General features: G+C 39.4%; 1 protein-coding gene across 4 annotated transcripts in view; it reads right to left on the reverse strand.

The window, feature by feature from the left end:
• IDE (insulin degrading enzyme) overlaps window positions 1–25,108 on the reverse strand; it is a 111,891-nt gene that overhangs the window by 22,965 nt on the left and 63,818 nt on the right. For 3 of the 4 annotated variants that reach the window (XM_060126852.1, XM_060126851.1, XM_060126848.1), the window contains 5 exons: window positions 24,173–24,276; window positions 8,013–8,115; window positions 5,956–6,078; window positions 3,639–3,721; window positions 422–566 (listed from right to left, as the gene is read on the reverse strand). In XM_060126852.1, the coding sequence (XP_059982835.1) occupies window positions 422–566; window positions 3,639–3,721; window positions 5,956–6,078; window positions 8,013–8,115; window positions 24,173–24,276 (558 nt within the window). The remainder of the gene's footprint in view (window positions 1–421; window positions 567–3,638; window positions 3,722–5,955; window positions 6,079–8,012; window positions 8,116–24,172; window positions 24,277–25,108) is intronic. The other variant, XM_060126850.1, reaches the window with a different exon arrangement.

Below are 25,108 nucleotides of genomic sequence, written 5' to 3' on the forward strand. Positions count from 1 at the left end.
CATGACCGAAGAGTATGAATATGCAGCCTCATGATCTGAATTTCTAGGGAAATAGTATAGGCCAACCTTTTGTTTTACAATGGCAGGAAGACTTCATTCTCTGTTGTCAAAGACCAAGACTTCAGATACAGAATGGGAGAGGTCTAAACCTAAATCAGGGTCCAATTTTGTTTTGAGGAGAAAAATATGACAGTCTGATGAAAGATGTTTAAAAAAAAAGAAATCAAGGAAAATTTGCATAATATGAATGGCATATTGCTGAATACTTAACAGTAAGAGCTAACTTAAAAATTAAATGATGCGAATATATGATTAGTCACAAAAAAAAGAAATTAAACTCACACCCTCAATCAAAAATGCTTCCAGCAAATCAATATAAAAAATGTTGATGAGTGGAAGGCTCTAAGACGTGGGTACTTACATACATCCCATAGATGGTATTTTGGAGGTCATAGCTCAAGCCTGCTAGCTCTGCTGCATATGCATACTCGTTGAGTGAGTCTTTGAGGAGCTCAAGGTACAAATAGGCCATGTTACAGTGCAAGGGGTCCACATAAGCAAATGGGCTGGAAGAAAATGTTGACAGTAAAATAGCTGATTTATTACTTCCCAATGTGATATGGCCTTTCGAGATGGATCAAGGAACTGAACAGGGGTTAAAATAACTTCCTGAAGATACACTTTGAATACACATGAATTCTCATGAGGAAAAAAACAAGATGTTTAAAAAAGAAGCTTGAAATATGCTATGTGTGCCGGTAGTGGTGAAGAGGGAGAAGGAATTGCTTACCCCAGATGGCGTGGTAGAACTGACAAGTTAGAAACACTGCGTAGGTAAGGAGGAACAGGCCAAAACGCATGCCTACATTTAGGCTAATAGGAGAAGGCATGGCTGACAGAGCTGATAACAGCATGTGTGTGTCCTCCTTCTCCCTCTAAGCAAGCCATACCCTTGGTGGACAGGAGGATGAGATTGAGAAGTTTGTGTGCTATGATTATATAAACTTAAAAGGGAAAAACTGAGACTTGAAAGAGAAAGATTAAGACCTGTGAAAATGTTAGCTTATCTCTTGAGTTTCCTCCCAAACCAAGAGACTGGAACACTGTCAGTAAAGTAATTGATAATATCCATCATACAACTACAGCCAGAACTAGGAAAAAATATTAAAACAGGAAAATTTTTAAGTGAGAAAGAGCAACAAAAGAGAGGAAATAATTACAGAGTGCAAGAGCTAAATAGGACCACAGAGATGACCTGACTTAAATCTTCGTTTCCCAAATAAGAAGCATCACTTTCCTCATGTCACCTGGGCTAGTAGCAGCAGAGTCAGGATTCAGATTTAAGTCAAATGACCTATTCATTTGACTATGTGACACTGCTTACCTTTATGAGAAGCAAGTAAAAGATTCCTTCATTCAACAAATATGTACTACATTCTCACTATAGTGCTAGGCACTTCTCTAGGTACTGGGAATAAAGAAGGAACAAATCAGGCAGAGTCCCTGACTTCACAGAGTTTAGAGCCTAGTTGGAAGAGACAAATAATAAATTTAAATATGATACATCAGGTGGTGATAGTGTTATGGAGAAAAATTATGCAGGGTCAGAGGAACGGGAGTGATGGGTAGTGGGACAGGAAGATTGCTAATTTACATAAAATTATTATTAATAAATTAAATTGTTATTATTAAAATTATTATTAATTATTAATCAAGGCCACTCTGAAAGGTGACATCTGGGTCCAGACCTGAAGGAAGCAAAGGAGCAAGCCCTGGGGATATCTGGGTGAACTTTCCAGGCTGAGGAAACAACCAGTACAAAGGACCTGAGGTAGCCTCGTGGCTTGGTTTGTTTGGCAGCAAATTAAAAATTTCACTCTATCTATAGCACTGTAAATATAACCGACGCACTGACATCAGAGCCAGAAATTTTATCAAAAACTGATAATTAAGTAAAAATAGGGGTAAAATGCTTAGCTACAGAGAATTGAAATCAAAGAGAAAATTCTAAAGCTATACATTCTCCACCTGGCAAATCTAAATAACACTCTGTCATTTCATTTTTTAAGTATTATACATGATGACAGACTTCCTTCTTTAGTCAAACAGAAGGAAGCAGTTCAGAAACTTACTAGCACAACTCACAAAAGCATCAAAGCAAAAGAGAGTCTTTGAAAGGGTTCATCCCCACAGGCACCCTTAGGTGGAAGTGCAAAGCTAGAAAAAAACAAATCTGGGAGTTCAAAGTCATATGGATCAAGCTCAGAACGCAATTCCAAGAAGTGTCCTAAAATGCTGCAACCACAGCAGCTATGCTGATGAACTGGAGAGGGTCCTACACTAACTTTTAAAAGAGAACATGATTCAAGTGGAATTCTTAAATCCTGGTTCACTTGTTCACTTAAAACATATTATTTTGTAACCAGATGTTATATGCTTAAATATGGATCACAGAGTTTTAAAAACTGTACATATGCATATTATTATCCTATTTCTGAAAAGATTAAAAGGATATACACAAACAGAAAATTTATTTAAGAACGTACAAGAAACCTAATAGTGTTTACCTCTAGAGAGACCAGAACACGGAGACGGATTGGTGGGAAGCAGACATTTTAAATTCTGAGAACTATGCTAGGCAGTTTAGAGAACGCAAACATATCAAATGGTCTCTCAAAAGGTATTCTGAAGCCAGATCATAGATGCCAAATGGGAAAGTGTGACAAGCTGCTTAGAGGGTTAAAAATATCACTCTGAACTATCAAAAAATAAAACCAGCTTTGTAATGCTCTCTACCAACAGCAAGCCGTAATCAGAAAGCCCATGTTTGATGTAAACAAACAAACAAACAAAAAACAACACCAACAATCTCAGCACAGCTCTAGATAATCTATGAATCTCATGCTATAAATAAACAATGTTTACATCCCTACAGTCTCAACATACTTGTTTGCGAACTATTAACTTCCTACTTAAGAGATTCTTTTTCTCTTTTCTAAAACATTTAAAACACATCCAGCTTTAATTTCATGCCAAGCAAATCAAATAAAAATTAATGAAAAAGTTGATCATTATACTGAACATTATTAAAAAATGATAGGTTTATTTTATAAACACAAACCACTGAATTTTAGAAATATAAAATTATAGAGTGCAAACTCACAAAGTAAAATTTGAATTGAGTGATAACATTATCACACAAATAAAAGGAGATAAACTAAAGATTTATACTGAGAAATCATTGCAACAGTAGCATTATTCATAAATTTTATTAAACATCTTCTACCAAGCCAGGGATACAGAAAGCAATATCTGAGGGCTCTAGACAATTAAAGGGCTGGAAGGGATTCAAGATCATTTAGTAACGACTACCTCTTCTTCTGGGCAAGTTCCAGGAATATAAAACCAAAACCACAACAGAAAAAACCACCCCAAATTATTTAATCTTTCTTCAGTGAAACTTCTGGTGAGTCTACAGCCTTCCCTTTACAGGAAGGAGCAGCTTTCCTTTGTCTAGGCTAAAAAACTCTAATTCCTTTTATTTCCAGACATAGGTCCTTAAGGAAGCAAAGAAAACTTTCAGAAATGTAATTGTTGATTTTCATAGGAAGCTTTGTAGCTAGATTCATTTTACGTACCTGAAAAATTCAAAGTTGAGACAGGCCTTGGGCAAGAAAAACTTATCATCTTGTTTGAACCAGAGTTTGCTCATAGCTGTATCCTGTGATGGAGAAACAGTATGTTTAGGGAAATACAGGCACATTCGGCAAAAATCTTCAATCAAATCACTCTTCAAGAGGAGGAGGACAGAGGCAATAGCTGAGCTTTGTTCTGGAGAGACTGCTGTCCCATGGCCTTGAAGCATACTCAGAGGGTCAGCCGGTGGGAAGCTGGAGAGATGACTGGTGATTCCAGTAGCAGAGAGAAATCACCCTCTTATCAGCACCCTGGGTCAAAGAGATGGGGACACAGTGGAGGAAGAGACAGACAGGTGAAGCCAATACCAACTGTCCTGTCCCTGTCTTTCTGGATGCAGGGACACAGATGCAGGAGTCCTTGGGGGCAGGGGTGTGTGTGTGGCAGCCAGCCACCGAAGTGGGCCACATGGATCCCTGCCTGCTGGAATTCACACCCTTGTGTGGTCCTCTCTCCTGCACTGGACCAGGGTTGGTCTCTGTCTGACCAACAGATTATGGCAGATGTGACGATACGACACTTCTGAGATTAGATTATAAAAGACACCGTGGCTTCCACCTTGATCACTCATTTTCCCTCTTGGATCACTCACTTTGGGGTAAGCCAGCTGCCATGTCATGCAACTCTATGGAGAGGCCCATGTACCGAAGAACTAAGGCCTGCCCAAAGCCACACAAATGAACTTGGAATAGAATCCTCCAGCCCTAGTTGAGCCTTCAGATGACCAAAGTCCCAGCTCACAGCTTGACCATAACCTGAGAGACCCTGAGCCAGAACTACCCAACTAAGCTACTTCCACATTCCTGTCCCTTGGAAACTGCATGAGATAAAATAAGTGTTTGTGGTTTTAAACTGCTGAATTTTAGAGTAATTTGTTACACTGCAACGGATAACTAACACAGCCAAGGATGAACAAATAAGTTACTCCTTTGCCTCTCCACTCACTCATTCATACTATATTTTAAAAAGTCTTAGGGACTTCCCTGGTGGTCCAGTAGTTAAGAATTCGCCTTCCAATGCAGGGGATGCGGGTTCGATCCCTGGTTGGGGAACTAAGACCCCACATGCTGCAGGGCAACTAAGCCTGTGTGCCACAACTACTGAGCCTGCACGTCACAACTAGAGAGCCCGTGTGCCACAACTACAGAGTCCACGCTCTCTGGAGACCGCATGCCACAATTAGAGAGAAGCCCACGCGCTGCAATAAAGAGGCCACACACCGCAACGAAAGATCCCGCAAGCTGCAAAGAAGATCCCGCGTACTAAAACTAAGACCTGACGCAGCCAAATAAATTAAAAAAAAAAAGTCTTAAAGTTCACTTGAAACTACCTTGAAACTCTGACAAGAGCTATAAATGGTTTAATGTTCTCCTTAGTTTATGCTAAGATGGCCTATTTAAAACAAACAAAAAATAAAAATAGGAAAAGTAAATAAGCTTTCTCTTTGAATAACCTAACCTATAACTCATTAAAATATCATTTTTAAAGAAAAATGATTGTCTCATTAATAATCTAGTTGCTTGAGATAAATTAAATTTCATAGTCCTAAACATTAATTCTCATCTCATTGAGTTAATCTGAATGTTAGGTCATTTGAAGAAAAGGGAAAGAAAGATGTTTGTCTATGGTGGTAAGTTTAGAAAGAGTTAGTTTTAAAGTTTAGAAAAGGGGATGTACTGTAATAATTTGATCCATTTTTCTACACAATCTACCCAAGGTGTGAAATAATGACATGAAAAGAACATTCTGAAAAAGAAAACACCCTCCTCAATCGTTCTTCCCACTGGTTTATAACTCCATTAACTTCATATAGCGCTCTGTCAAAATGAGAAAGAATTGTTTTTAAGGGCAGGAAATCCAACAGCTTCCCCTGGATATGCCCTCTTCCAGGCTTTAGAGATTCTTTCTTATCTCTAACTTTCATGATGCAGCATAAATCTACTTCCTTATTGGGTCTTCAGTGAACATGGAAAAAAGCCCTCTTTCAATAGACTTGTAGTTACATTCCAGACTTACTATTTTATTGTCTGCAAAGAAAACAATTCCCTAGATTCTATGCTGTATAGTAGTTTTGTTTGTTTTAAAATGTCTAGCCTTTTAATATTTCTTGTAGTTATTCTCTCTGCAACTTTTCTGTTATCTATAGGGTGTGAGCCCCGCAAATCAACATAGTATCAAAGGCAAGAAAACATCTCTCTAGTCCCTTCTATGTAATAGGTCTGGCCCCTAAATTTAATATCAATGATTCTAACGTATTACCTTAATAAGAGAAGGGTATGGTGTTGCTTCTTTTTCTAATGATAAAATCTCAAAATTTGTAGGAATAAATTCATTCTTCGTTGGAAGTTTAAATTTCCCATTCAGATCAGCATTTTGCCATTTCTGGATGAATAGTGAAAACACACACACACACACACACATAAAAGCAATTAGAATCTGATTTAAGAGTTTAAAACAGTCACATTGCTTAATATCTAGGCAAATAATAAGAGAATAAATGTCACACAGCATTCTCTTCCATCATATATAAAAAGGCTACTCCCAAGATCTATCAATGACTTTTCATGAAACTTGAACTGGAGTCTCTGGAACTAATGAAGGTTTTACACTCATCTATCTTTCCTCTTTACACATGTCTAAAATGACCAGCTGAGGTGAAGGAACAATCTGAGACTGTGGAACTGAGGCTAACTGGTCCATATGAAGATCATGTTTGCTCCAGCTCTTTAAAGAATGGAGAATAATCTGCACAGAGATAAATACCCACAACTGTTAGACAACAGGTCATTTAACAGAGTTAAACTTTCAGCTACACTATATCACTTGAATGTATGGCTTGAAAACTAGGTTAAAGGGGGCTTCTCTGACTTCAGCACTTCTAAAGGCCTGGTCTACTTCTCTCCCAGACGACCACATGCATTTTCAAGTGGACCAATATTTCAAGCATAAGGTTAAGGACAAAGCTGAGATTTAAATCTGGATTGTGGGACAGGATCGACACAACCTGCAGGTTGGATCTGTTCCATGGGCTACTTCCAAAAGCTAACTGAGGCAGATCAGACCACGATTGATGAGCTCTGATTTATAAGACTTTTCATTATTTTTTTAAAAAAGCAACCAACTGCCAATGATTCTGGGTTTAGTAATTTGGTCTCCAGCTGATGTGGCACAGCCTTGCAGCTCCTGTAGTTCTATTTTGGTCCCTGCATTTGTGTCTTTTGGCACTGGGATGGTGGGGATGTTGGCCATGGCCATATTATTTATATGTGGCAACTTAAGTCCCCAGTATGGCTGAATCGTAGGGACTGGTAAACACTTAGCAAGTAATTTCACTGCTGAGCTTCCAGATCAATTTGTTTAAATTCCCATTTGGGGCAGGTTTGTCATGGTCAGAATTTGGTGAACAGGGGTTTTCTCTTGTTTGAGGGTTAGTTCACACACAGCACTAACTCATGGGAGATCAGCTTTCCTCACAGTTTAGTAAGATGGACATTTTCACACACTAAAGGGCTTCAGTCATCTCCTTATGTGCTGTGCATATGTCAGAAAAGTACCAGTAATAATTTTTCTTTCTTAAACTACTTTTTTCTGTATCGTCATTACCCTGGTACATTTAAGAAATATCCATTACCCAAGTTTAACTAGAATTTAGTCAGAGCAAGGTTTTCTGGTGTTGCCCCATGAATAAAGGACACAGTCTCAAAGCTACACAGCCAATGAGAACCAAAAAAGAAAATGTACTGGACCAGTAGATAAGACTCACAAACAAAATCCTGACTCCTGATGAATGGGGTAACACACTATCTATACATACCTGTTTTGAAACAAATCATAATGACCCTATGTTGACAGAAAGAGCAATGATACAATACGAGGCATAAAATATAGCCCCTCCTAAAGTGAAGATGGTATGAATCCCAGAAATTGCTCCCCGCCTGTGCTCACAGCAAGATCGTGAGCTCTCAGCCCTTGCATCTGTCTTTCAGGTTCTCTATTTCCATCTCTTCCTGCCTGTCTTGGTGCCTCTGCAACCCTGTATACTTTGGACTTCATTGATCTTTGACCGCATGAGACTTGGAGTCTGCTTTACAGCCCTGCTGGTCTGACAGGCAGACGAGAAGGTGGCTACAGTATCATTTCTTCATGCAAAACCTAAGCTCCAGCTCTCCACCTCCCTGTTCACTCCTCTTGGGATGGTACAGACAGTGCTGGGCCATCACTCTCCACACTTTGGGCTGTGAATTGGTTGATCTAGGGAGCTCATATTCTTGTGTGTCCCTCACACATCAGCTTATTCACAGATGGGTTAACCCTACCTTAATGACTTCATCTGGTATAGCTTCTTGCTTATACTGGGTTCCGTACCATTCTTCTGTGCAATCAGTTTTTCCTTCAAAAGATTTGGAAACTATTGCAACCCTAGAGATAGATGGAAAAAAAACCTATAAACTCATGTTGTATACATAAATTTATAGAATCTGACTCACGAAAATATAAATAATATCCAAGAATGTGTTGGGCCTCTACAACCCAGTAAGTCCTATGAGGCCTAGCTGAAACAGCAATGTATGTACAGAAGTCTTTGATCATAGTCTCTGTTATCCTTTGGTTATAGCCCATCATTTTTGGTATGAAAAGCTGCTTGCAAGAAAGATTCTTGTTATGAATGCTTTTGACTAAAACCTTAAAAGAAGAGTAGCTAGGGAAAAAAGTGGAACCAGGTCAGTTGAAAAACAGTCCTTAAAAAAGCACAACAAAGTACTCCCTCCCAGGAACAGCTCAGGCCCCAGGGTTACAAGAATGGATAAGAAAATTTGTTGGCTCATTCAGAGATCCAAAAAAAATTAAAAACACACTTTCATTATAACTTGCTAAGTTTGTACACTGTTATTTTTTTTTCCTGCCAGACACCACCATCAACCGTACGTACTACATGTACACTGGCCTTCCTGATGCTAGGGGAGACAGGGACACGACCAAGAAAACATCTCTATCTTTCTCTGCTGGGGTAGTAGAAAGAGCACAGAGAGAAGTCAGAAGGAAAGAAAGTTCAGGGAGGGAAGGTAGAGGTAAAATAATGTCAAAAGATTACAAGTAGAGGAGCGAAAGGAGCTCTATACCAGTGGAGCTTCTGTCCCTGTGTGGATCATCATGGACAGTTCTGCCTCTGCCGCCTTTTAACTATCAAAGTTGGAATCATTTCACTCTGACTAGCAGGCTCAACCCCAGGCTGGGACCAATCCTACTTTGAATCTTGCAGATAGAGGACTAGGCTAATAGCTTGGAAGGCTTGCCATGCAGTCAGTCCTGTTATTGGTTTCACTTCTTCTTTACGTCCCAATTCAAATAACTAGGTTCACGTCTGTTCCTGCTTATTCTCACTTGTCCTCCCAGAGGTTAGTTTCTAGCCTCTGAATGTCGGTCTCACAGCTGAAAGCCCACTGCTTGCAGTCAAAACTCCCCTCTACTGAACACCCATTAATTTTCAGGATCCTGATCTCTGTGTTCCAAACACCTGCCCATCATTGGACCTCCCCAATTTCAATGCCTGACTGTCTGAACCACCATCTATTCCTTATTCATTCTAGATAAAATACTCTACCTGGCTAGCTAGACTTGGCTTTCTCACTTGCTTCAGGGTAGATATCATAAGCAATCTGACTCACCTATCTGTTAGAATGACTGACTAATCTTCCAGTTTAAGGTGTTCCTGATCTGGCCTAACTGCCACTGACCACTATCAGTTCTAGAAAACATGCTAAATAAGAATATGTTCGACAGAAACATACGGAAGAATCATAGGGTTTAACAGATGAAAGAGTTCTGCTATTGTATCTAGAAGAAGTGATACATGTTGGCTATCTGAAAATCCTGTATGAGGGGTATGTGTAGTGTATACAGAACGCACACGGCCACATGAAGGGTATGTGATGTTTCTTAAGGGCATTCATTCAATACATGACAGAGCCAGCTAAGAGTCAGTCATAGAAATTGCTTCTATTCCTGTTGATTTTTCAAAGAATGAATGGAATGATTCTCAGGGAGACCTCTGAGAAACATGTTAGGAAGTAAAATTCCGTGCTAGAGAGGTGGCATTCCATCTTCTCTTCCATGAGATGCTTGATTTGGGAAGTTCATTACATAGATGGCTCTGGTTTCCCTGAATGACAGCCCATGGATCAGAATAATGAACAAGGGATTGATTACAACTTGTGAAGACTGGAGCATTCATTTGGCAGTGGACTTGCCCTCTGGAACAGGAAAACTTTAAACTCAGTTCTGAGAGAGAAAGTGAAAAAACTTGGGAAAAGCTATCAAATGCTCTGGAGGATGACTATATGACACAGAAGGAAGCAGACCCTGGAGGCTGTCCAGTGATGCTCAGGCTAAAAAAGGAGGAGAAGGGAGATTTATTAGTTACGATCCTAAGGGATCTAGATAGTTAGATACCAAAGTAAAGTGTATGGGGTAACAGTTGACATGTTACCATAAGGAAGTAAATATGAGGTAGATAAGTGTAGCTCCTCAAACTAGAGAAATACCAAATACTGGCCTAACAAAAAGAGATACCTTTGCAGACCAAGAGTTAGCATACCATCGAGGAATTCAAAACTGAAATACAATGGAAGAGTATGTACTTTCAAATAAATTACGAAGGGCGAATAACAGAAGAGACAGAGTAGACACAGGTCAAATGTATACAGAAATCTATGAACCAGAGTGTGGAACCGCGAGAGCACCTGAATTAGGAGAAAAGGAGAAAAGAGTCACAATAATTGAGGTACACACAGAGAGCTGCAGTATATTTAACTGCAGACAATTGAGAAAACCGGCACAGACACTGCAGCATCTTAGACTACCTGCTGGAAACCTAATTATACTAAAAAATAGTCTCCATGAGTTTTTTTCTTAAATATGTGTGTGTGTTGAGGGGTGAGGGGGGAATGCCACTCTTCAATTCCATCCACAAAGAAATGGCTACTGACATGGTCCTTAGAAATGTGAGAGGAAATGGCCTCTTATTTTCATACTGAAGCTTATAACAGTAAGAAAAGGAAACAGTGGGCTAGAACGAATGCTGACTGTTGACTTCCAGTCAGCCATTTAGAAGTGTTCAGTGGGAATGAATAGCTGTTGCTGCTGATGGAATCCATTCAGAAATAATCCTGACTACAGACATTAAAAGGCAATATGGTTCCCCAGGAATGAATTCTCATGAGACCTTTGCAAATAATCCCTGAGAGAGAAAAGAGGGAAGACAGCCAAGAATGAGAAGAGGCTTCACAGGTAACCATGATAAATTAAAAAGGAATTAGTAGAAAGTGCGCAGATCTGGCCATGAGAAACTTGGATTCTGGTCGATACCGTGACTCACTTTCTTTGAGATCTTGCCAAAATCACAGTTAAGATCTAAATTAAGCAAGTCTCTGGGCTTCGGTTTCATTACTTTTTAAATAGGGATTCAAACTAGATGAACTCTGTCCTTCTACTAGTAGATTTCCACAGTATCATGATATCAAATCATATTTTTAAAAGATACACAACAGAGGAAGAAAGAAAGCACAAAAAAAATCTACTGATGACAGATTCTAAGTCAAACTTAAAAAACAGTGACAGGAAGGCTAAAGTGCTAAGAAATTGAAGTTCATGAAATGTGCTCAAAAATTTTTTTAAAAAACGGTTTCTTAAAGTAAGAAGGAATCAAGAAAGGTTAGGCTAAAAGTTTAGAGAATTCAATCAGCTTGAATTCTGGGCAAGATGTTTTAAAACATAGTTCCTGACTCAAGAGGGGTAAGATGGAGGAAGAGTAAGACGCGAAGATCACCTTCCTCCCCACAGATACATCAGAAATACATCTAAACGTGGAACAACTCCTACAGAACACCCACTGAACGCTGGCAGAAGACCTGAGACCTCCCAAAAGGCAAGAAATTCCCCACGTACCTGGGTAGGGCAAAAGAAAAAAGAATAAACAGAGACAAAAGAGTAGGGATGGGACCTGCACCTCTGGGAGGGAGCTGTGAAGGAGGAAAGCCCTACCCCCACTAGAAGCCCCTTCGCAGGCGGAGACTGTGGGGTGGCGGAGAGGGAAAGCTTCGGAGCCGCGGAGGAGAGCACAGCAACAGGGTGCGGAGGGCAAAGCGGGGAGATTGCCGCACAGAGGATCGGTGCCGACCGGCACTCACCAGCCCGAGAGGCTTGTCTGCTCACCCGCCGGGGCGGGCGGGAGCTGGGAGCTGAGGCTTGGGCTTTGGTTGGATGGCAGGGAGAGGGCTAGGGTTGGCGGCGTGAACACAGCCTGCAGGGGGTTAGTGCACCACGGCTAGCCGGGAGGGAGTCCGGGGAAAAGTCTGGACCTGCCGGAAGAGGCAAGAGACTTTTTCTTCCCTCTTTGTTTCCTAGTGCGGGAGAGAGGGGATTAAGAGCGCTGCTTAAAGGAGCTCCAGAGACGGGCGCGAGCCGCGGCTATCAGCGTGGACCCCAGAGACGGGCATGGGACGCTAAGGCTGCTGCTGCCGCCACCAAGAAGCCTGTGTGTGAGCACAGGTCACTATCCACACCTCCCCTGCCGGGAGCCTGTGCAGCCCACCACTGCCAGGGTCCCATGATCCAGGGACAACTTCCCCGGGAGAACGCACGACGCGCCTCAGGCTGGTGCAATATCTCGCTGGTCTCTGCCGCTGCAGGCTTGCCCCGCATTCGTACCCTCCTTCCCCTGGCCTGAGTGAGCCAGACCCCCAAATCAGCGGCTCCATTAACCCCGTCCTGTCTGAGCGAAGAACAGATGGGAGCTGTGCGAACAAAGAAAGAGAAAGGGAAATTTCTCCCAGCAGCCTCAGGGGCAGCGGATTAAATCTCCACAATCAACTTGATGTACCCTGCATCGGTGGAATACCTGAATAGACAACGAATCATCCCAAATTGAGGAGGTGGACTTTGAGAGCAAGATATATTATTTTTTCCCTTTTTCCTCTTTTTGTGAGTATGTATGTGTATGCTTCTGTGTGACATTTTGTCTGTATAGCTTTGCTTTCACCATTTGTCCTAGGGTTCTGTCCGTCTGTTTTTTTGTTTGTTTTTTACTTTAAAAAATTGTTTTCTGGTTTTCCCTCGTGGCGCAGTGGTTGAGAGTCCGCCTGCCGATGCAGGGGACACGGGTTCATGCCCCGGTCCGGGAAGATCCCACATGCCGCAGAGCGGCTGAGCCTGTGGGCCGTGGCCGCTGAGCCTGCGAGTCCGGAGCCTGTGCTCCACAACAGGAGAGGCCACAACAGTGAGAGGCCCGCATACCACAAAAAACAAAACAAAACAAAACAAAAACCTTTCTTAATAATTATTTTTTATTTTAATAATTTTATTTTACTTTATTTTATTTTATCCCCTTCCTTCCTTCCTTCCTTTTTCTTTCTTCTTTTTCTCCCTTTTATTCTGAGCCGTGTGGATGAAAGGCTCTTGGTGCTGCAGCCAGGAGTCAGTGCTGTGCCTCTGAGGTGGGAGAGCCAACTTCAGGACACTGGTCCACAAGAGACCTCCCAGCTCCACATAATATCAAACGGCAAAAATCTCCCAGAGATCTCCATCTCAACACCAGCACCCAGCCTCACTCAACGACCAGCAAGCTACAGTGCTGGACACCCTATGTCAAACAACTAGCAAGACAGGAACACAACCCCACCCATTAGCAGAGAGGCTGCCTAAAATCATAATAAGGCCACAGACACCCCAAAACACACCACCAGACGTGGACCTGCCCACCAGAAAGACAAGATCTAGCCTCATCCACCAGAACACAGGCACTAGTCCCCTGCACCAGGAAGCCTACACAACCCACTGAACCAATCTTAGCCACTGGGGGCAGACACCAAAACCAATGGGAAATACGAACTTGCAGCCTGTGAAAAGGAGACCCCAAACACAGTAAGATAAGCAAAATGAGAAGACAAAAAAACACACAGCAGATGAAGGAGCAAGATAAAAACCCACCAAACCTAACAAATGAAGAAGAAATAGGCAGTCTACCTGAAAAAGAATTCAGAATAATAACAGTAAAGATGATCCAAAATCTTGGAAATAGAATAGAGAAAATGCAAGAAACATTTAACAAGGACCTAGAAGAACTAAAGATGAAACAAGCAACGATGAACAACACAATAAATGAAATTAAAAATACTCTAGAAGGTATCAATAGCAGAATAACTGAGGCAGAAGAACGGATAAGTGACCTGGAAGATAAAATAGTGGAAATAACTAATGCAGAGCAGAATAAAGAAAAAAGAATTAAAAGAACTGAGGACAGTCTCAGAGACCTCTGGGACAACACTAAATGCACCAACATTCGAATTATAGGGGTTCCAGAAGAAGAAGAGAAAAAGAAAGGGATTGAGAAAATATTTGAAGAGATTATAGTTGAAAACTTCCCTAATATGGGAAAGGAAATAGTTAATCAAGTCCAGGAAGCACAGAGAGTCCCATACAGGATAAATCCAAGAAGAAACACACCGAGACACATATTAATCAAACTGTCAAAAATTAAATACAAAGAAAACATACTAAAAGCAGCAAGGGAAAAATAACACACAAGGGAATCCCCATAAGGTTAACAGCTGATCTTTCACCAGAAACTGCAAGCCAGAAGGGACTGACAGGACATGTTTAAAGTGATGAAGGAGAAAAACCTACAACCAAGATTACTCTACCCAGCAAGGATCTCATTCAGATTTGATGGAGAAATTAAAACCTTTACAGACAAGCAAAAGCTGAGAGAGTTCAGCACCACCAAACCAGCTTTACAACAAATGCTAAAGGAACTTCTCTAGGCAAGAAACACAAGAGAAGGAAAAGACCTACAATAACAAACCCAAAACAATTAAGAGAATGGGAATAGGAACATACATATCGATAATTACCTTAAATGTAGATGGATTAAATGCTCCCACCAAAAGACACAGACTGGCTGAATGGATACAAAAACAAGACCCATATATATGCTGTCTACAAGAGACCCACTTAAGACCTAGGGACACGTACAGACTGAAAGTGAGGGGATGGAAAAAGATATTCCATGCAAATGGAAATCAAAAGAAAGCTGGAGTAGCAATTCTCATATCAGACAAAATAGACTTTAAAATAAAGACTATTAAAAGAGACAAAGAAGGACACTACATAATGATCAAGGGATTGATCCAAGAAGAAGATATAACAATTGTAAATATTTATGCACCCAACATAGGAGCACCTCAATACACAAGGCAAATACTAACAGCCATAAAAGGGGAAATCGACAGTAACACATTCATAATAGGGGACTTTAACACCCCACTTTCACCCATGGACAGATCATCCAAAATGAAAATAAATAAGGAAACACAAGCTTTAAATGATACATTAAACAAGATGGACTTAATTGATATTTATAGGACATTACATACAAAAACAACAGAATACACATTCTTCTCAAGTGCTCATGGAACATTCTCCAGGATAGGTTATATCTTGGGTCACAAATCAAGCCTTGGTAAATTTAAGAAAACTGAAATCGTATCAAGTATCTTTTCCGACCACAACGCTATGAGACTAGATATCAATTACAGGAAAAGATCTGTAAAATACAAACACATGGAGGCTAAACAATACACTACTTAATAACGAAGTGATCACTGAAGAAATCAAAGAGGAAATCAAACATTACCTAGAAAAAAAAGACAATGGAGACACGACGACCCAAAACTTATGGGATGCAGCAAAAGCAGTTCTAAGAGGGAAGTTTATAGCAATACAATCCTACCTTAAGAAACAGGAAACATCTCAAATAAACAACCTAACCTTGCACCTAAAGCAATTAGAGAAAGAAGAACAAAAAAACCCCAAAGTTAGCAGAAGGAAAGAAATCATAAAGATCAGATCAGAAATAAATGAAAAAGAAATGAAGGAAACGATAGCAAAGATCAATAAAGCTAAAAGCTGGTTCTTTGAAAAGATAAACAAAATTGATAAACCATTAGCCAGACTCATCAAGAAAAAAAGGGAGAAGACTCAAATCAATAGAATTAGAAATGAAAAAGGAGAAGTAACAACTGACACTGCAGAAATACAAAAGATCATGAGAGATTACTACGAGTAACTCTATGCCAATAAAACGGAAAACCTGGAAGAAATGGACAAATTCTTAGAAATGCACAACCTGCCAAGACTGAACCAGGAAGAAACAGAAAATATGAACAGACCAATCACCAGCACTGAAATTGAGACTGTGATTAAAAATCTTCCAACAAACAAAAGCCCAGGACCAGATGGGTTCACAGGCGAATTCTATCAAACATTTAGAGAAGAGCTAACACCTATCCTTCTCAAACTCTTCCAAAATATAGCAGAGGGAGGAACACTCCCAAACTCATTCTACGGGGCCACCATCACCCTGATACCAAAACCAGACAAAGATGTCACAAAGAAAGAAAACTACAGGCCAATATCACTGATGAACATAGATGCAAAAATCCTAAACAAAATACTAGCAAACAGAATCCAACAGTACGTTAAAAGGATCATACACCATGATCAAGTGGAGTTTATTCCAGGAATGCAAGGATTCTTCAATATATGCAAATCAATCAATGTGATACACCACATTAACAAATTGAAGGAGAAAAACCATATGATCATCTCAATAGATGCAGAGAAAGCTTCTGACATAATTCAACACCCATTTATGATAAAAACCCTGCAGAAAGTAGGCACAGAGGGAACTTTCCTCAACATAATAAAGGCCATATATGACAAACCCACAGCCAACATCATTCTCAATGGTGAAAAACTGAAACCATTTCCACTAAGATCAGGAACAAGACAAGGCTGCCCACTCTCACCACTCTTATTCAACATAGTTTTGGAAGTTTTAGCCACAGCAATCAGAGAAGAAAAAGGAATAAAAGGAATCCAAATCGGAAAAGAAGAAGTAAAGCTGTCACTGTTTGCAGATGACATGATACTATAAATAGAATCCCAAAGATGCTACCAGAAAACTACTAGAGCTAATCAATGAATTTGGTAAAGTAGCAGGATACAAAATTAATGCACAGAAATCTCTGGCATTCTTATACATTAATGATGAAAAATATGAAAATGAAATTAAGAAAACACTCCCATTTACCACTGCAACAAAAAGAATAAAATATCTAGGAATAAACCTACCTAAGGAGACAAAAGACCTGTATGCAGAAAATTATAAGACACTGATGAAACAAATTAAAGATGATACAAACAGATGGAGAGATATACCATGTTCTTGGATTGGAAGAATCAACATTGTGAAAATGACTCTACTACCCAAAGCAATCTACAGATTCAATGCAATCCCTATCAAACTACCACTGGCATTTTTCACAGAACTAGAACAAAAAATTTCACAATTTGTATAGAAACACAAAAGACCCCGAATAGCCAAAGCAATCTTGAGAACGAAAAACGGAGCTGGAGGAATCAGGCTCCCTGACTTCAGAGTATACCACAAAGCTACAGTAATCAAGACAGTATGGTACTGGCACAAAAACAGAAAGATAGATCAATGGAACAGGATAGAAAGCCCAGAGATGAACCCACGCACATAGGGTCACCTTATCTTTGATAAAGGAGGCAAGAATATACAGTGGAGAAAAGATAGCCTCTTCCATAAGTGGTGCTGGGAAAACTGGACAGGTACATGTAAAAGTATGAGATTAGAACACTTCCTAACACCATACACAAAAATAAGCTCAAAATGGATTAAAGATCTAAATGTAAGGCCAGAAACTATCAAACTCTTAGAGGAAAACATAGGCAGAACACTCTATGACATAAATCACAGCAAGATCCTTTTTGATCCACCTCCTAGAGAAATGGAAATAAATACAAAAATAAACAAATGGGACCTAATGAAACTTCAAAGCTTTTGCACAGCAGAGGAAACCATAAACAAGACCAAAAGACAACCCTCAGTATGGGAGAAAACATTTGCAAATGAAGCAACTGACAAAGGATTAATCTCCAAAATTTACAAGCAGCACATGCAGCTCAATATCAAAAAAACAAACAACCCAATCCAAAAATGGGCAGAAGACCTAAATAGACATTTCTCCAAAGAAGATATATAGATTGCCAACAAACACATGAAAGAATGCTCAACATCATTAATCATTAGAGAAATGCAAATCAAAACTACAATGAGATATCATCTCACACCGGTCAGAATGGCCATCATCAAAAAATCTAGAAACAATAAATGCTGGAGAGGGTGTGGAGAAAAGGGAACCCTCTGGCACTGCTGGTGGGAATGTAAATTGGTACAGCCACTATGGAAAACAGTATGGAGGTTCCTTAAAAAACTACAAATAGAACTACCATACGACCCAGCAATCCCACTACTGGGCATATACCCTGAGAAAACCATAATTCAAAAAGAGTCATGTACCAAAATGTTCACTGCAGCTCTATTTACAATAGCCAGGACATGGAAGCAACCTAAGTGTCCATCATCGGATGAATGGATAAAGAAGATGTGGCACATATATACAATGGAATATTACTCAGCCATAAAAGGAAACGAAATTGAGTTATTTGTAGTGAGGTGGATGGACCTAGAGTCTGTCATACATAGTGAAATAAGTCAGAAAGAGAAAAACAAATACCATATGCTAACACATATATGGAATCTAAGGAAAAAAAAAATAAGGTCATGAAGAACCTAGGGGTAAGATGGGAATAAAGATACAGACCTACTAGAGAATGGACTTGAGGATATGGGGAGGGGGAACGGTAAGCTGTGACAAAGCGAGAGAGTGGCATGGACGTATATACACTACCAAACGTAAAACAGATAGCTAGTGGGAAGCAGCCGCATGGCACAGGGAGATCAGCTCGGTGCTTTGTGACCACCTAGAGGGGTGGGATAGGGAGGGTGGAAGGGAAGGAGCCGCAAGAGGGAAGAGATATGGGAACATATGTATATGTATAACTGATTCACTTTGTTATAAAGCAGAAACTAACACACCAGTGTAAAGCAGTTATACTCCAATAAAGATGTTAAAAACAACACAAAACAAAACAAAACAAAACATAGTTCCTACCTGGCAGGAACTCATAATCCAATGAGACACATGACCTAAAGCAAAATGTGATATGCTGGACTTCCCTGGTGGTGCAGTGGTTAAGAATCCGCCTGCTGGGCTTCCCTGGTGGCGCAGTGGTTGAGAGTCCGCCTGCCGATGCAGGGGACACGGGTTCGTGCCCCGGTCCGGGAAGATCCCACATGCCGCAGAGCGGCTAGGCCCATGAGCCATGGCTGCTGAGCCTGCGCGTCCGGAGCCTGTGCTCCGCAACGGGAGAGGCCACAACAGTGAGAGGCCAGCATACCGCAAAAAAAAAAAAAAAAAAAAAAAAAAAAGAATCAGCCTGCCAACGCAGGGGACACAGGATTGATCTCAGGTCCAGGAAGATCCCACATGCCTCAGAGCAACTGATCCCACATGCCTCAGAGCAACTAAGCCCACGTGCCACAACTACTGAAGCCCGTGCGCTTAGCGCTGTGCTCTGCAACAAGGGAAGCCACCGCAATGAGAAGCCTGCGCACCGCAACGAAGAGTAGCCCCTGCTCGCTACAACTACAGAAAGCCTTCGCGCAGCAACGAAGACCCAACACAGCCGAAAAATTAATTTATTAATTAAAAAAATTGTGATATGCTGATCCCATGTTAGCAGATACAGGACTTCATGGATCTTTAAAGTGCAAAGGTGGACCAAACAACAGAAAAAAGGAGTTGAAGCTCAGGATCGGTGAGTGAGCCAGCCAGGTGACTCAAATGAACTCACATCTCCAACACAGATGAGTCACATTCTCTGATGCTTAGGCAACTAACAAATCCCAGCAGGATCATTGCCTATCACCTTTTATAATTAATGGATGACAGGAGAAGAGGCAGAAGACTGAAGATGGGCAAATGCTCTGATTTTCAGAAAGGAAAAGGAGTGTGGCCTAAAAACCATAAACCAGTGGATTAGGCACTGACCTCCTGACAAAATTCTACAGTCAACTGTCAGACTGTCAAACATCTGGACAAGACAGTTATCACTGGGACCTACATGGATTTACCAAGAATAACTCCTCCCAAACGAATGGATTTATTTATGACCTAAGCAAGGCATGTGGCAAAAACTCTATAGCTGTATTTGTAGGTTTAAAATGGTAAAATGGGCACCAAATGATAGGATCAAAGAAGGTGGGTGATGATGATGATGAAATAGTAACAGGTAAAGATCTTTGAAAAGGTAAATCAAGTCTCAACATTGAAAAGAACTCTCTAACAATTAGAACTGGCAAAAATGGAACTGGCTACCTTGGTATTTAATGAGTTCCCCATCCTTGAAGGAATTTAAGCTGAGGCTGGTAACTACTTGTTAGAGATATTGCAGAAGAGATATATACTTGACAGAGGTTGGATTAAATGACCTTTAAGGTCCCTTTCATTCTGAAGGATTTTCCTATTAATTTTCCTACCTGGTTGCAATGCTAAACTTGTCTCAGTGGGTATTAAAGAAAATAATCTTACCCTCCAGCAACCCCAATCTGGCTTGGCAGTTGGCATTATTATCCCAGGCTGTTCTGCACTATGTCACTGACTGCAGTTACAATTATAACAGCCACAGAGATCAATCTTATAGAGAAAAAGTGCTTTTTCGTTAAAGGTGAAGGTAGAGAGAAAAAGAGGTTCTCAATTCTAACTGTATAAGATATGGAATTTGGAAACAGGCAATTTAACAAAAGTAAAATGTATGCTCTGGCAAATTCACTCCTATAAAATGTTTCCGGGTCTGGGAATTCCCCGGCAGTCCAGTGGGTAAGACTCCACACTTTCATTGCCGAGGGTGCAGGTTCCACCCCCGGTCAGGGAACTAAGATCCCACAAGCTGCGCAGTGAGGCCAAAAAAAAGAGAGAAAGAAAGTGTTGCAGGGTCAAATAACTGGATCTAGGGCTGCAAAAATTATACGAACATAATTAAATCATGATTTTTCTTGCCAAAAAAAGCACGTCTTTGTTATATGATATAATCTTAAATAGGATTACCTCGTATTTGTACAATAGTTTTCAACTTTGCTAAATCATTTTGCATCACATAGAAAGATAAAGCACTACTACATTTTTCAGGTGGGCAATTTTCCAGGAAATTAAATGAGAGTAAGTGTTCATGACATTATATAACTTTTCACATGTCCCCTTTGCAGAATAATGAACTCTGAGGTTTCACATTAGTTATTCAACAAACACTGGTTGAAGGAAAAAAGTGATCTCTCCAAGATAGCATAACTAGTAGGTGAAGAAACCTTAAAAAGTGTTTACTGAGTTTTATGATTAAGTGTAAAGCTCTTTCTCCTCATTTTGATAGGAGGTTTTGTTTTTAGAAGGTATATAATAAAATTCAACAGAATTTAGGTGTTTTTTTTTTTCTTCAGAATATATAAGGTACATTGAGGAAAACAGAAATAAGTAAACTGCTTTACTTACCTAAAATGATTTAACGTGTGTTCTGAGTATTTTTCTTCCTTGTATTTTAATCATCTAAGCAAATGCATAAATCACCTTAAGAACAGAAGTTCTTAATCTTGATGAAGTCCAATTTATCAATGTCTTTTCTTTAATGGTTACTGCTTTTTATGTTCTAAAAAATCTTTGCTTATCTCAAGGTTTTAAAGATATTTTCAAACTGTATTTTCTCCTAGAAGTTTTCTAGTTTTAGCCTTTATACTGAGGTCTATGATCTATCTCAAATTAATTTTTGTGAATGTTGTGAGGTAAAGGTCACATTTAACCTTTTCTTCCATGTGGCTATGCAGCATGTGGAAGAGCACCATTTGTTGAAAAGATTTTCCTTTCCCATTTTAATTATGTCGGTGCTTTTGTCAAAAAGATCAACTGACCAATGATTAATGGGTAAAGAAAATGTGGTGTATACATACTATGGAATACTATTTAGCATTAAAAAGGAAGGAAATCCTGTCACATGCTACAAGATAGATGAACCTTAAGGATGTTATGCTAAGTGAAATAAAGACATGTTTCACGAGTCCATCTATATTAGGTATCTAAGTAGTCAAATTCACACAAAGAGAAAGTAGAACAGCTATGAACAGGACATGGTGGGGTTGGGAAGGGTAAGAGGAGGAGCTGTTTAATGGGTATAGATTCAGTTTTGCAAGATAAAAAAGTTCTGGAGACGTTTCACAACAATACAAATATACTTAACACTACTGAATTGTACACTTAAAACAGTTGAGATGGGGACCTCCCTGGTGGTCCAGTGGTTAAGACTCTGGGCTTACACTGCAGGGGGCACGGATTCAATCCCTGTTCTGGGAAGTAAGATCCCACATGCTGCATGGCATGGCCAAAAAAAGGTAAGATGATAAATATTATGTTATGTGGGGTTTTTTTTTACCACAATAAAAAAGAAATCAATTGATCATATATGTGTGGGCTTATTTCTAGACTCTGTTCTGTACTAATGATCTCTTTGCCTATCTTTATGCCAATACTACAATGTCTTAAGTACTGTAGCTTTATAGTAAGCTTTCAAATTTGGCAGTTTTAGTCCTCCAACTTTTGTTTTTTTGTGCAAGAGTGTTATGGGTAATCTAGGTCTTTTGTAGATCCTTATGAATTTTGGAATTAGCTTACCAATTTCTAAAAGAAAAAAAGCCTACTAGGATTTTGATTGTGATTACACTAAGCCTGTGAATCAAATGGGAGAGAATGGACATTTTAATAAAATCAAGTCTCCTAATCTACAAACAAGGTCTTTAATATCTCTGGGCACTGTTTTGTAGTTTTTTGTGTAGAGGTCTTGTTTATCTTTGGTTAAATTCATTCCTAAATATTTTATGTTTTTGTTGCTATTGTAAAATAATTTTTTTAACTTAAAAAGTTTTTGTTTTGATATAATAATAAATTCCTACAGTTAGGAAGTTGCAAAAATAGTACAAGGCAGTCCTGTGTACTCTTCACCTAGTTTCCCTCAATGGTTACATTTTACGTAATTATAATATAGTACAATATCAAAAGTATTATAAATTAGATTATAAATTGGTGTTGGTGTTGGTACAATGTTGGTACAATGTGCACAAACAAAATTGGTGTTGGTACAATGTGTGTATAGTTCTATGTCATTTTATCACATACACAGATTTGTGTAAACAGCAATAATATTCCTTTTAACTTAATTTTCCTACTGTTTGTTGCTGGGATACATCTGAAAAAGTTCAAACAATGGTAACTAGGAAAACGACTTTGATAGAATAGTTCTGTCAGAGGATTTTTTCTTCAAAAAGTTCTACCACATTGTTGATTTTATTCATAAAATGACTATTCCAAAAAACATATTTACTCAATCATTAAGCTCCCAGGAGAATTTTGGAAATATGTGCTCAAAAGAGGAGAAAAAGAAAAAATGCAAAGTATGTTCCAGTCAAGTGTATTCCTTTTATTCTTGACTTCAGAAAATATAGATGAAATTAAATTCTAAGGCAGAAATATCATGTAGTTCATAAGCTCTTTAGGGCTGACCCTCCTCTAACAGGAATACTTGTTACTGTAAGAGCTCCTCCAACTTTTGATCTCCTGGTTAACAACGGGTCAGTCAGAAGCATTCTGAGATTGTAACCCTTACTTCTACTTAAAAAAAAAGAGGGTGTCCTCACTTGCTTTTTAAACCAGATAAGTGAGCTGACACTTCTAGTATCTGAGTAAGGATGAAGCCAGGTTAAGACGATCTATTACTATATTTTATTCATAATGAAATTATGATTATGTTAAAAAAAAAGAATCTTCATGTGTTCAAGATATTGACTTAAAATAATCTAGAGTGGAGGGAAGGGTCTTCCCTGGTGGCACAGTGGTTAAGAATCCGCCTGCCAATGCAGGGGACACGGGTTCCATCCCTGGTCCAGGAAGATCCCACATGCCACAGAGCAACTAAGCCTGTGTGCCACAACTACTGAGCCTGTGCTCTAGAGCCTGCAAGCAACAACTACTGAGCCCACATGCCACAACTACTGAAGCCCGTGCACCTAGAGCCCGTGCTCCACAACAAAAGAAGCCATTGCAATGAGAAGCTCGCGCACCACAATGAAGAGTAGCCCCTGCTCACCGCAACTAGAGAAAGCTCAGGCACACTAACAAAGACCCAATGCAGCCAAAAATTAATTAATTAGTTAATTAATTTAAATAAATAGAGTGGAGGGAGGATGAGTGAACAAGTGTAGGTAAAGATAAAAAAGACCGGCCGTGTACTGACTGTTTAAGTTTGGTACTGTTTCATTATACTTATTCTCTCTACTTTTGTAATCATGCTTGATAAAAACTTTAAAAGCACTTTATTCACAATTTCAAATTTTCAGATTCCAATCATTTTTGAAAATTTAGTATGTAACAGGAAAATCTGTAGAGCAACTCACCTGACATTTTCTGGTCTGAGTTTATCGAGAACCATCTCTATTAAATCGGGTCTAAATTCTTCCAGTAAATATTCAGCTGTGAGCACTTCTTCTAGGGGATAGTACTTTTTAAAAGAAAAAGAAATAAATAAAATTTGCAAGGCTACAATAGACTCGAACTTATTAAAGCAAACAGATCTCTAACATGTTAAATCCTCTATTTTACACCCCCCTCTTCCCTTCAATTAAATTTCACTCCACTGGAAAAATTTCTGAATCTTTTCTCTTTCCTACCACACTTTAAACAATTTCATATTGTGGGATGATTCTGCAGTTAACCCCTAAACACACTTACATTATAGAGAACAAAATCACATTTTTTCAGGGAAAAATGTGAGTAATACCTCTAGCTAAAACTGAGTGCTTGTTAATAAAGAAAATTTGATGATTAAGTGCTGACACCTGTAGGATTCTTAATATAAAGTACATACATTTTAATAAACAGAATTTCTACTCAAATTTCTATGAATGAAATCAGACAAGCATTTAGAGAGTTGTTGTGTAGGAAAAATGGCTTATATTTTCAGTTAGTAAAGAAAAATAATGTAGAAGATGCTTTTTAGTACGAGCAACTTACTGATAGACTGATTCATTCATTGAACAAGTATGTAATGAACACCTACTCTGTGCCAGGCACTGTTCTAGGTGCTGCTGTGGATACAATGGTAGATAAGACAGATGATGTCCCTGCTGTCTAAGGAGATTATATTCTAATTGGGAGGGAGGCAGACAACAAACAAACAAATACTGTCATTATAGTGATAGGTGCTATGAAGAAAATTTTAAAAGGGGCAGGGTCATGACTGGGAGGTCAGGGAAGGTCTCTCTGAGGGAGAAACATCTGAGTGGAGACCCAAATGATAAGAAGAACCTAGTCATGGAAAAACCAGAAGTGTT

Source organism: Lagenorhynchus albirostris, chromosome 16 (assembly GCF_949774975.1).
Source record: "Lagenorhynchus albirostris chromosome 16, mLagAlb1.1, whole genome shotgun sequence".
NCBI classification, from domain to species: Eukaryota; Metazoa; Chordata; class Mammalia; order Artiodactyla; family Delphinidae; genus Lagenorhynchus; species Lagenorhynchus albirostris.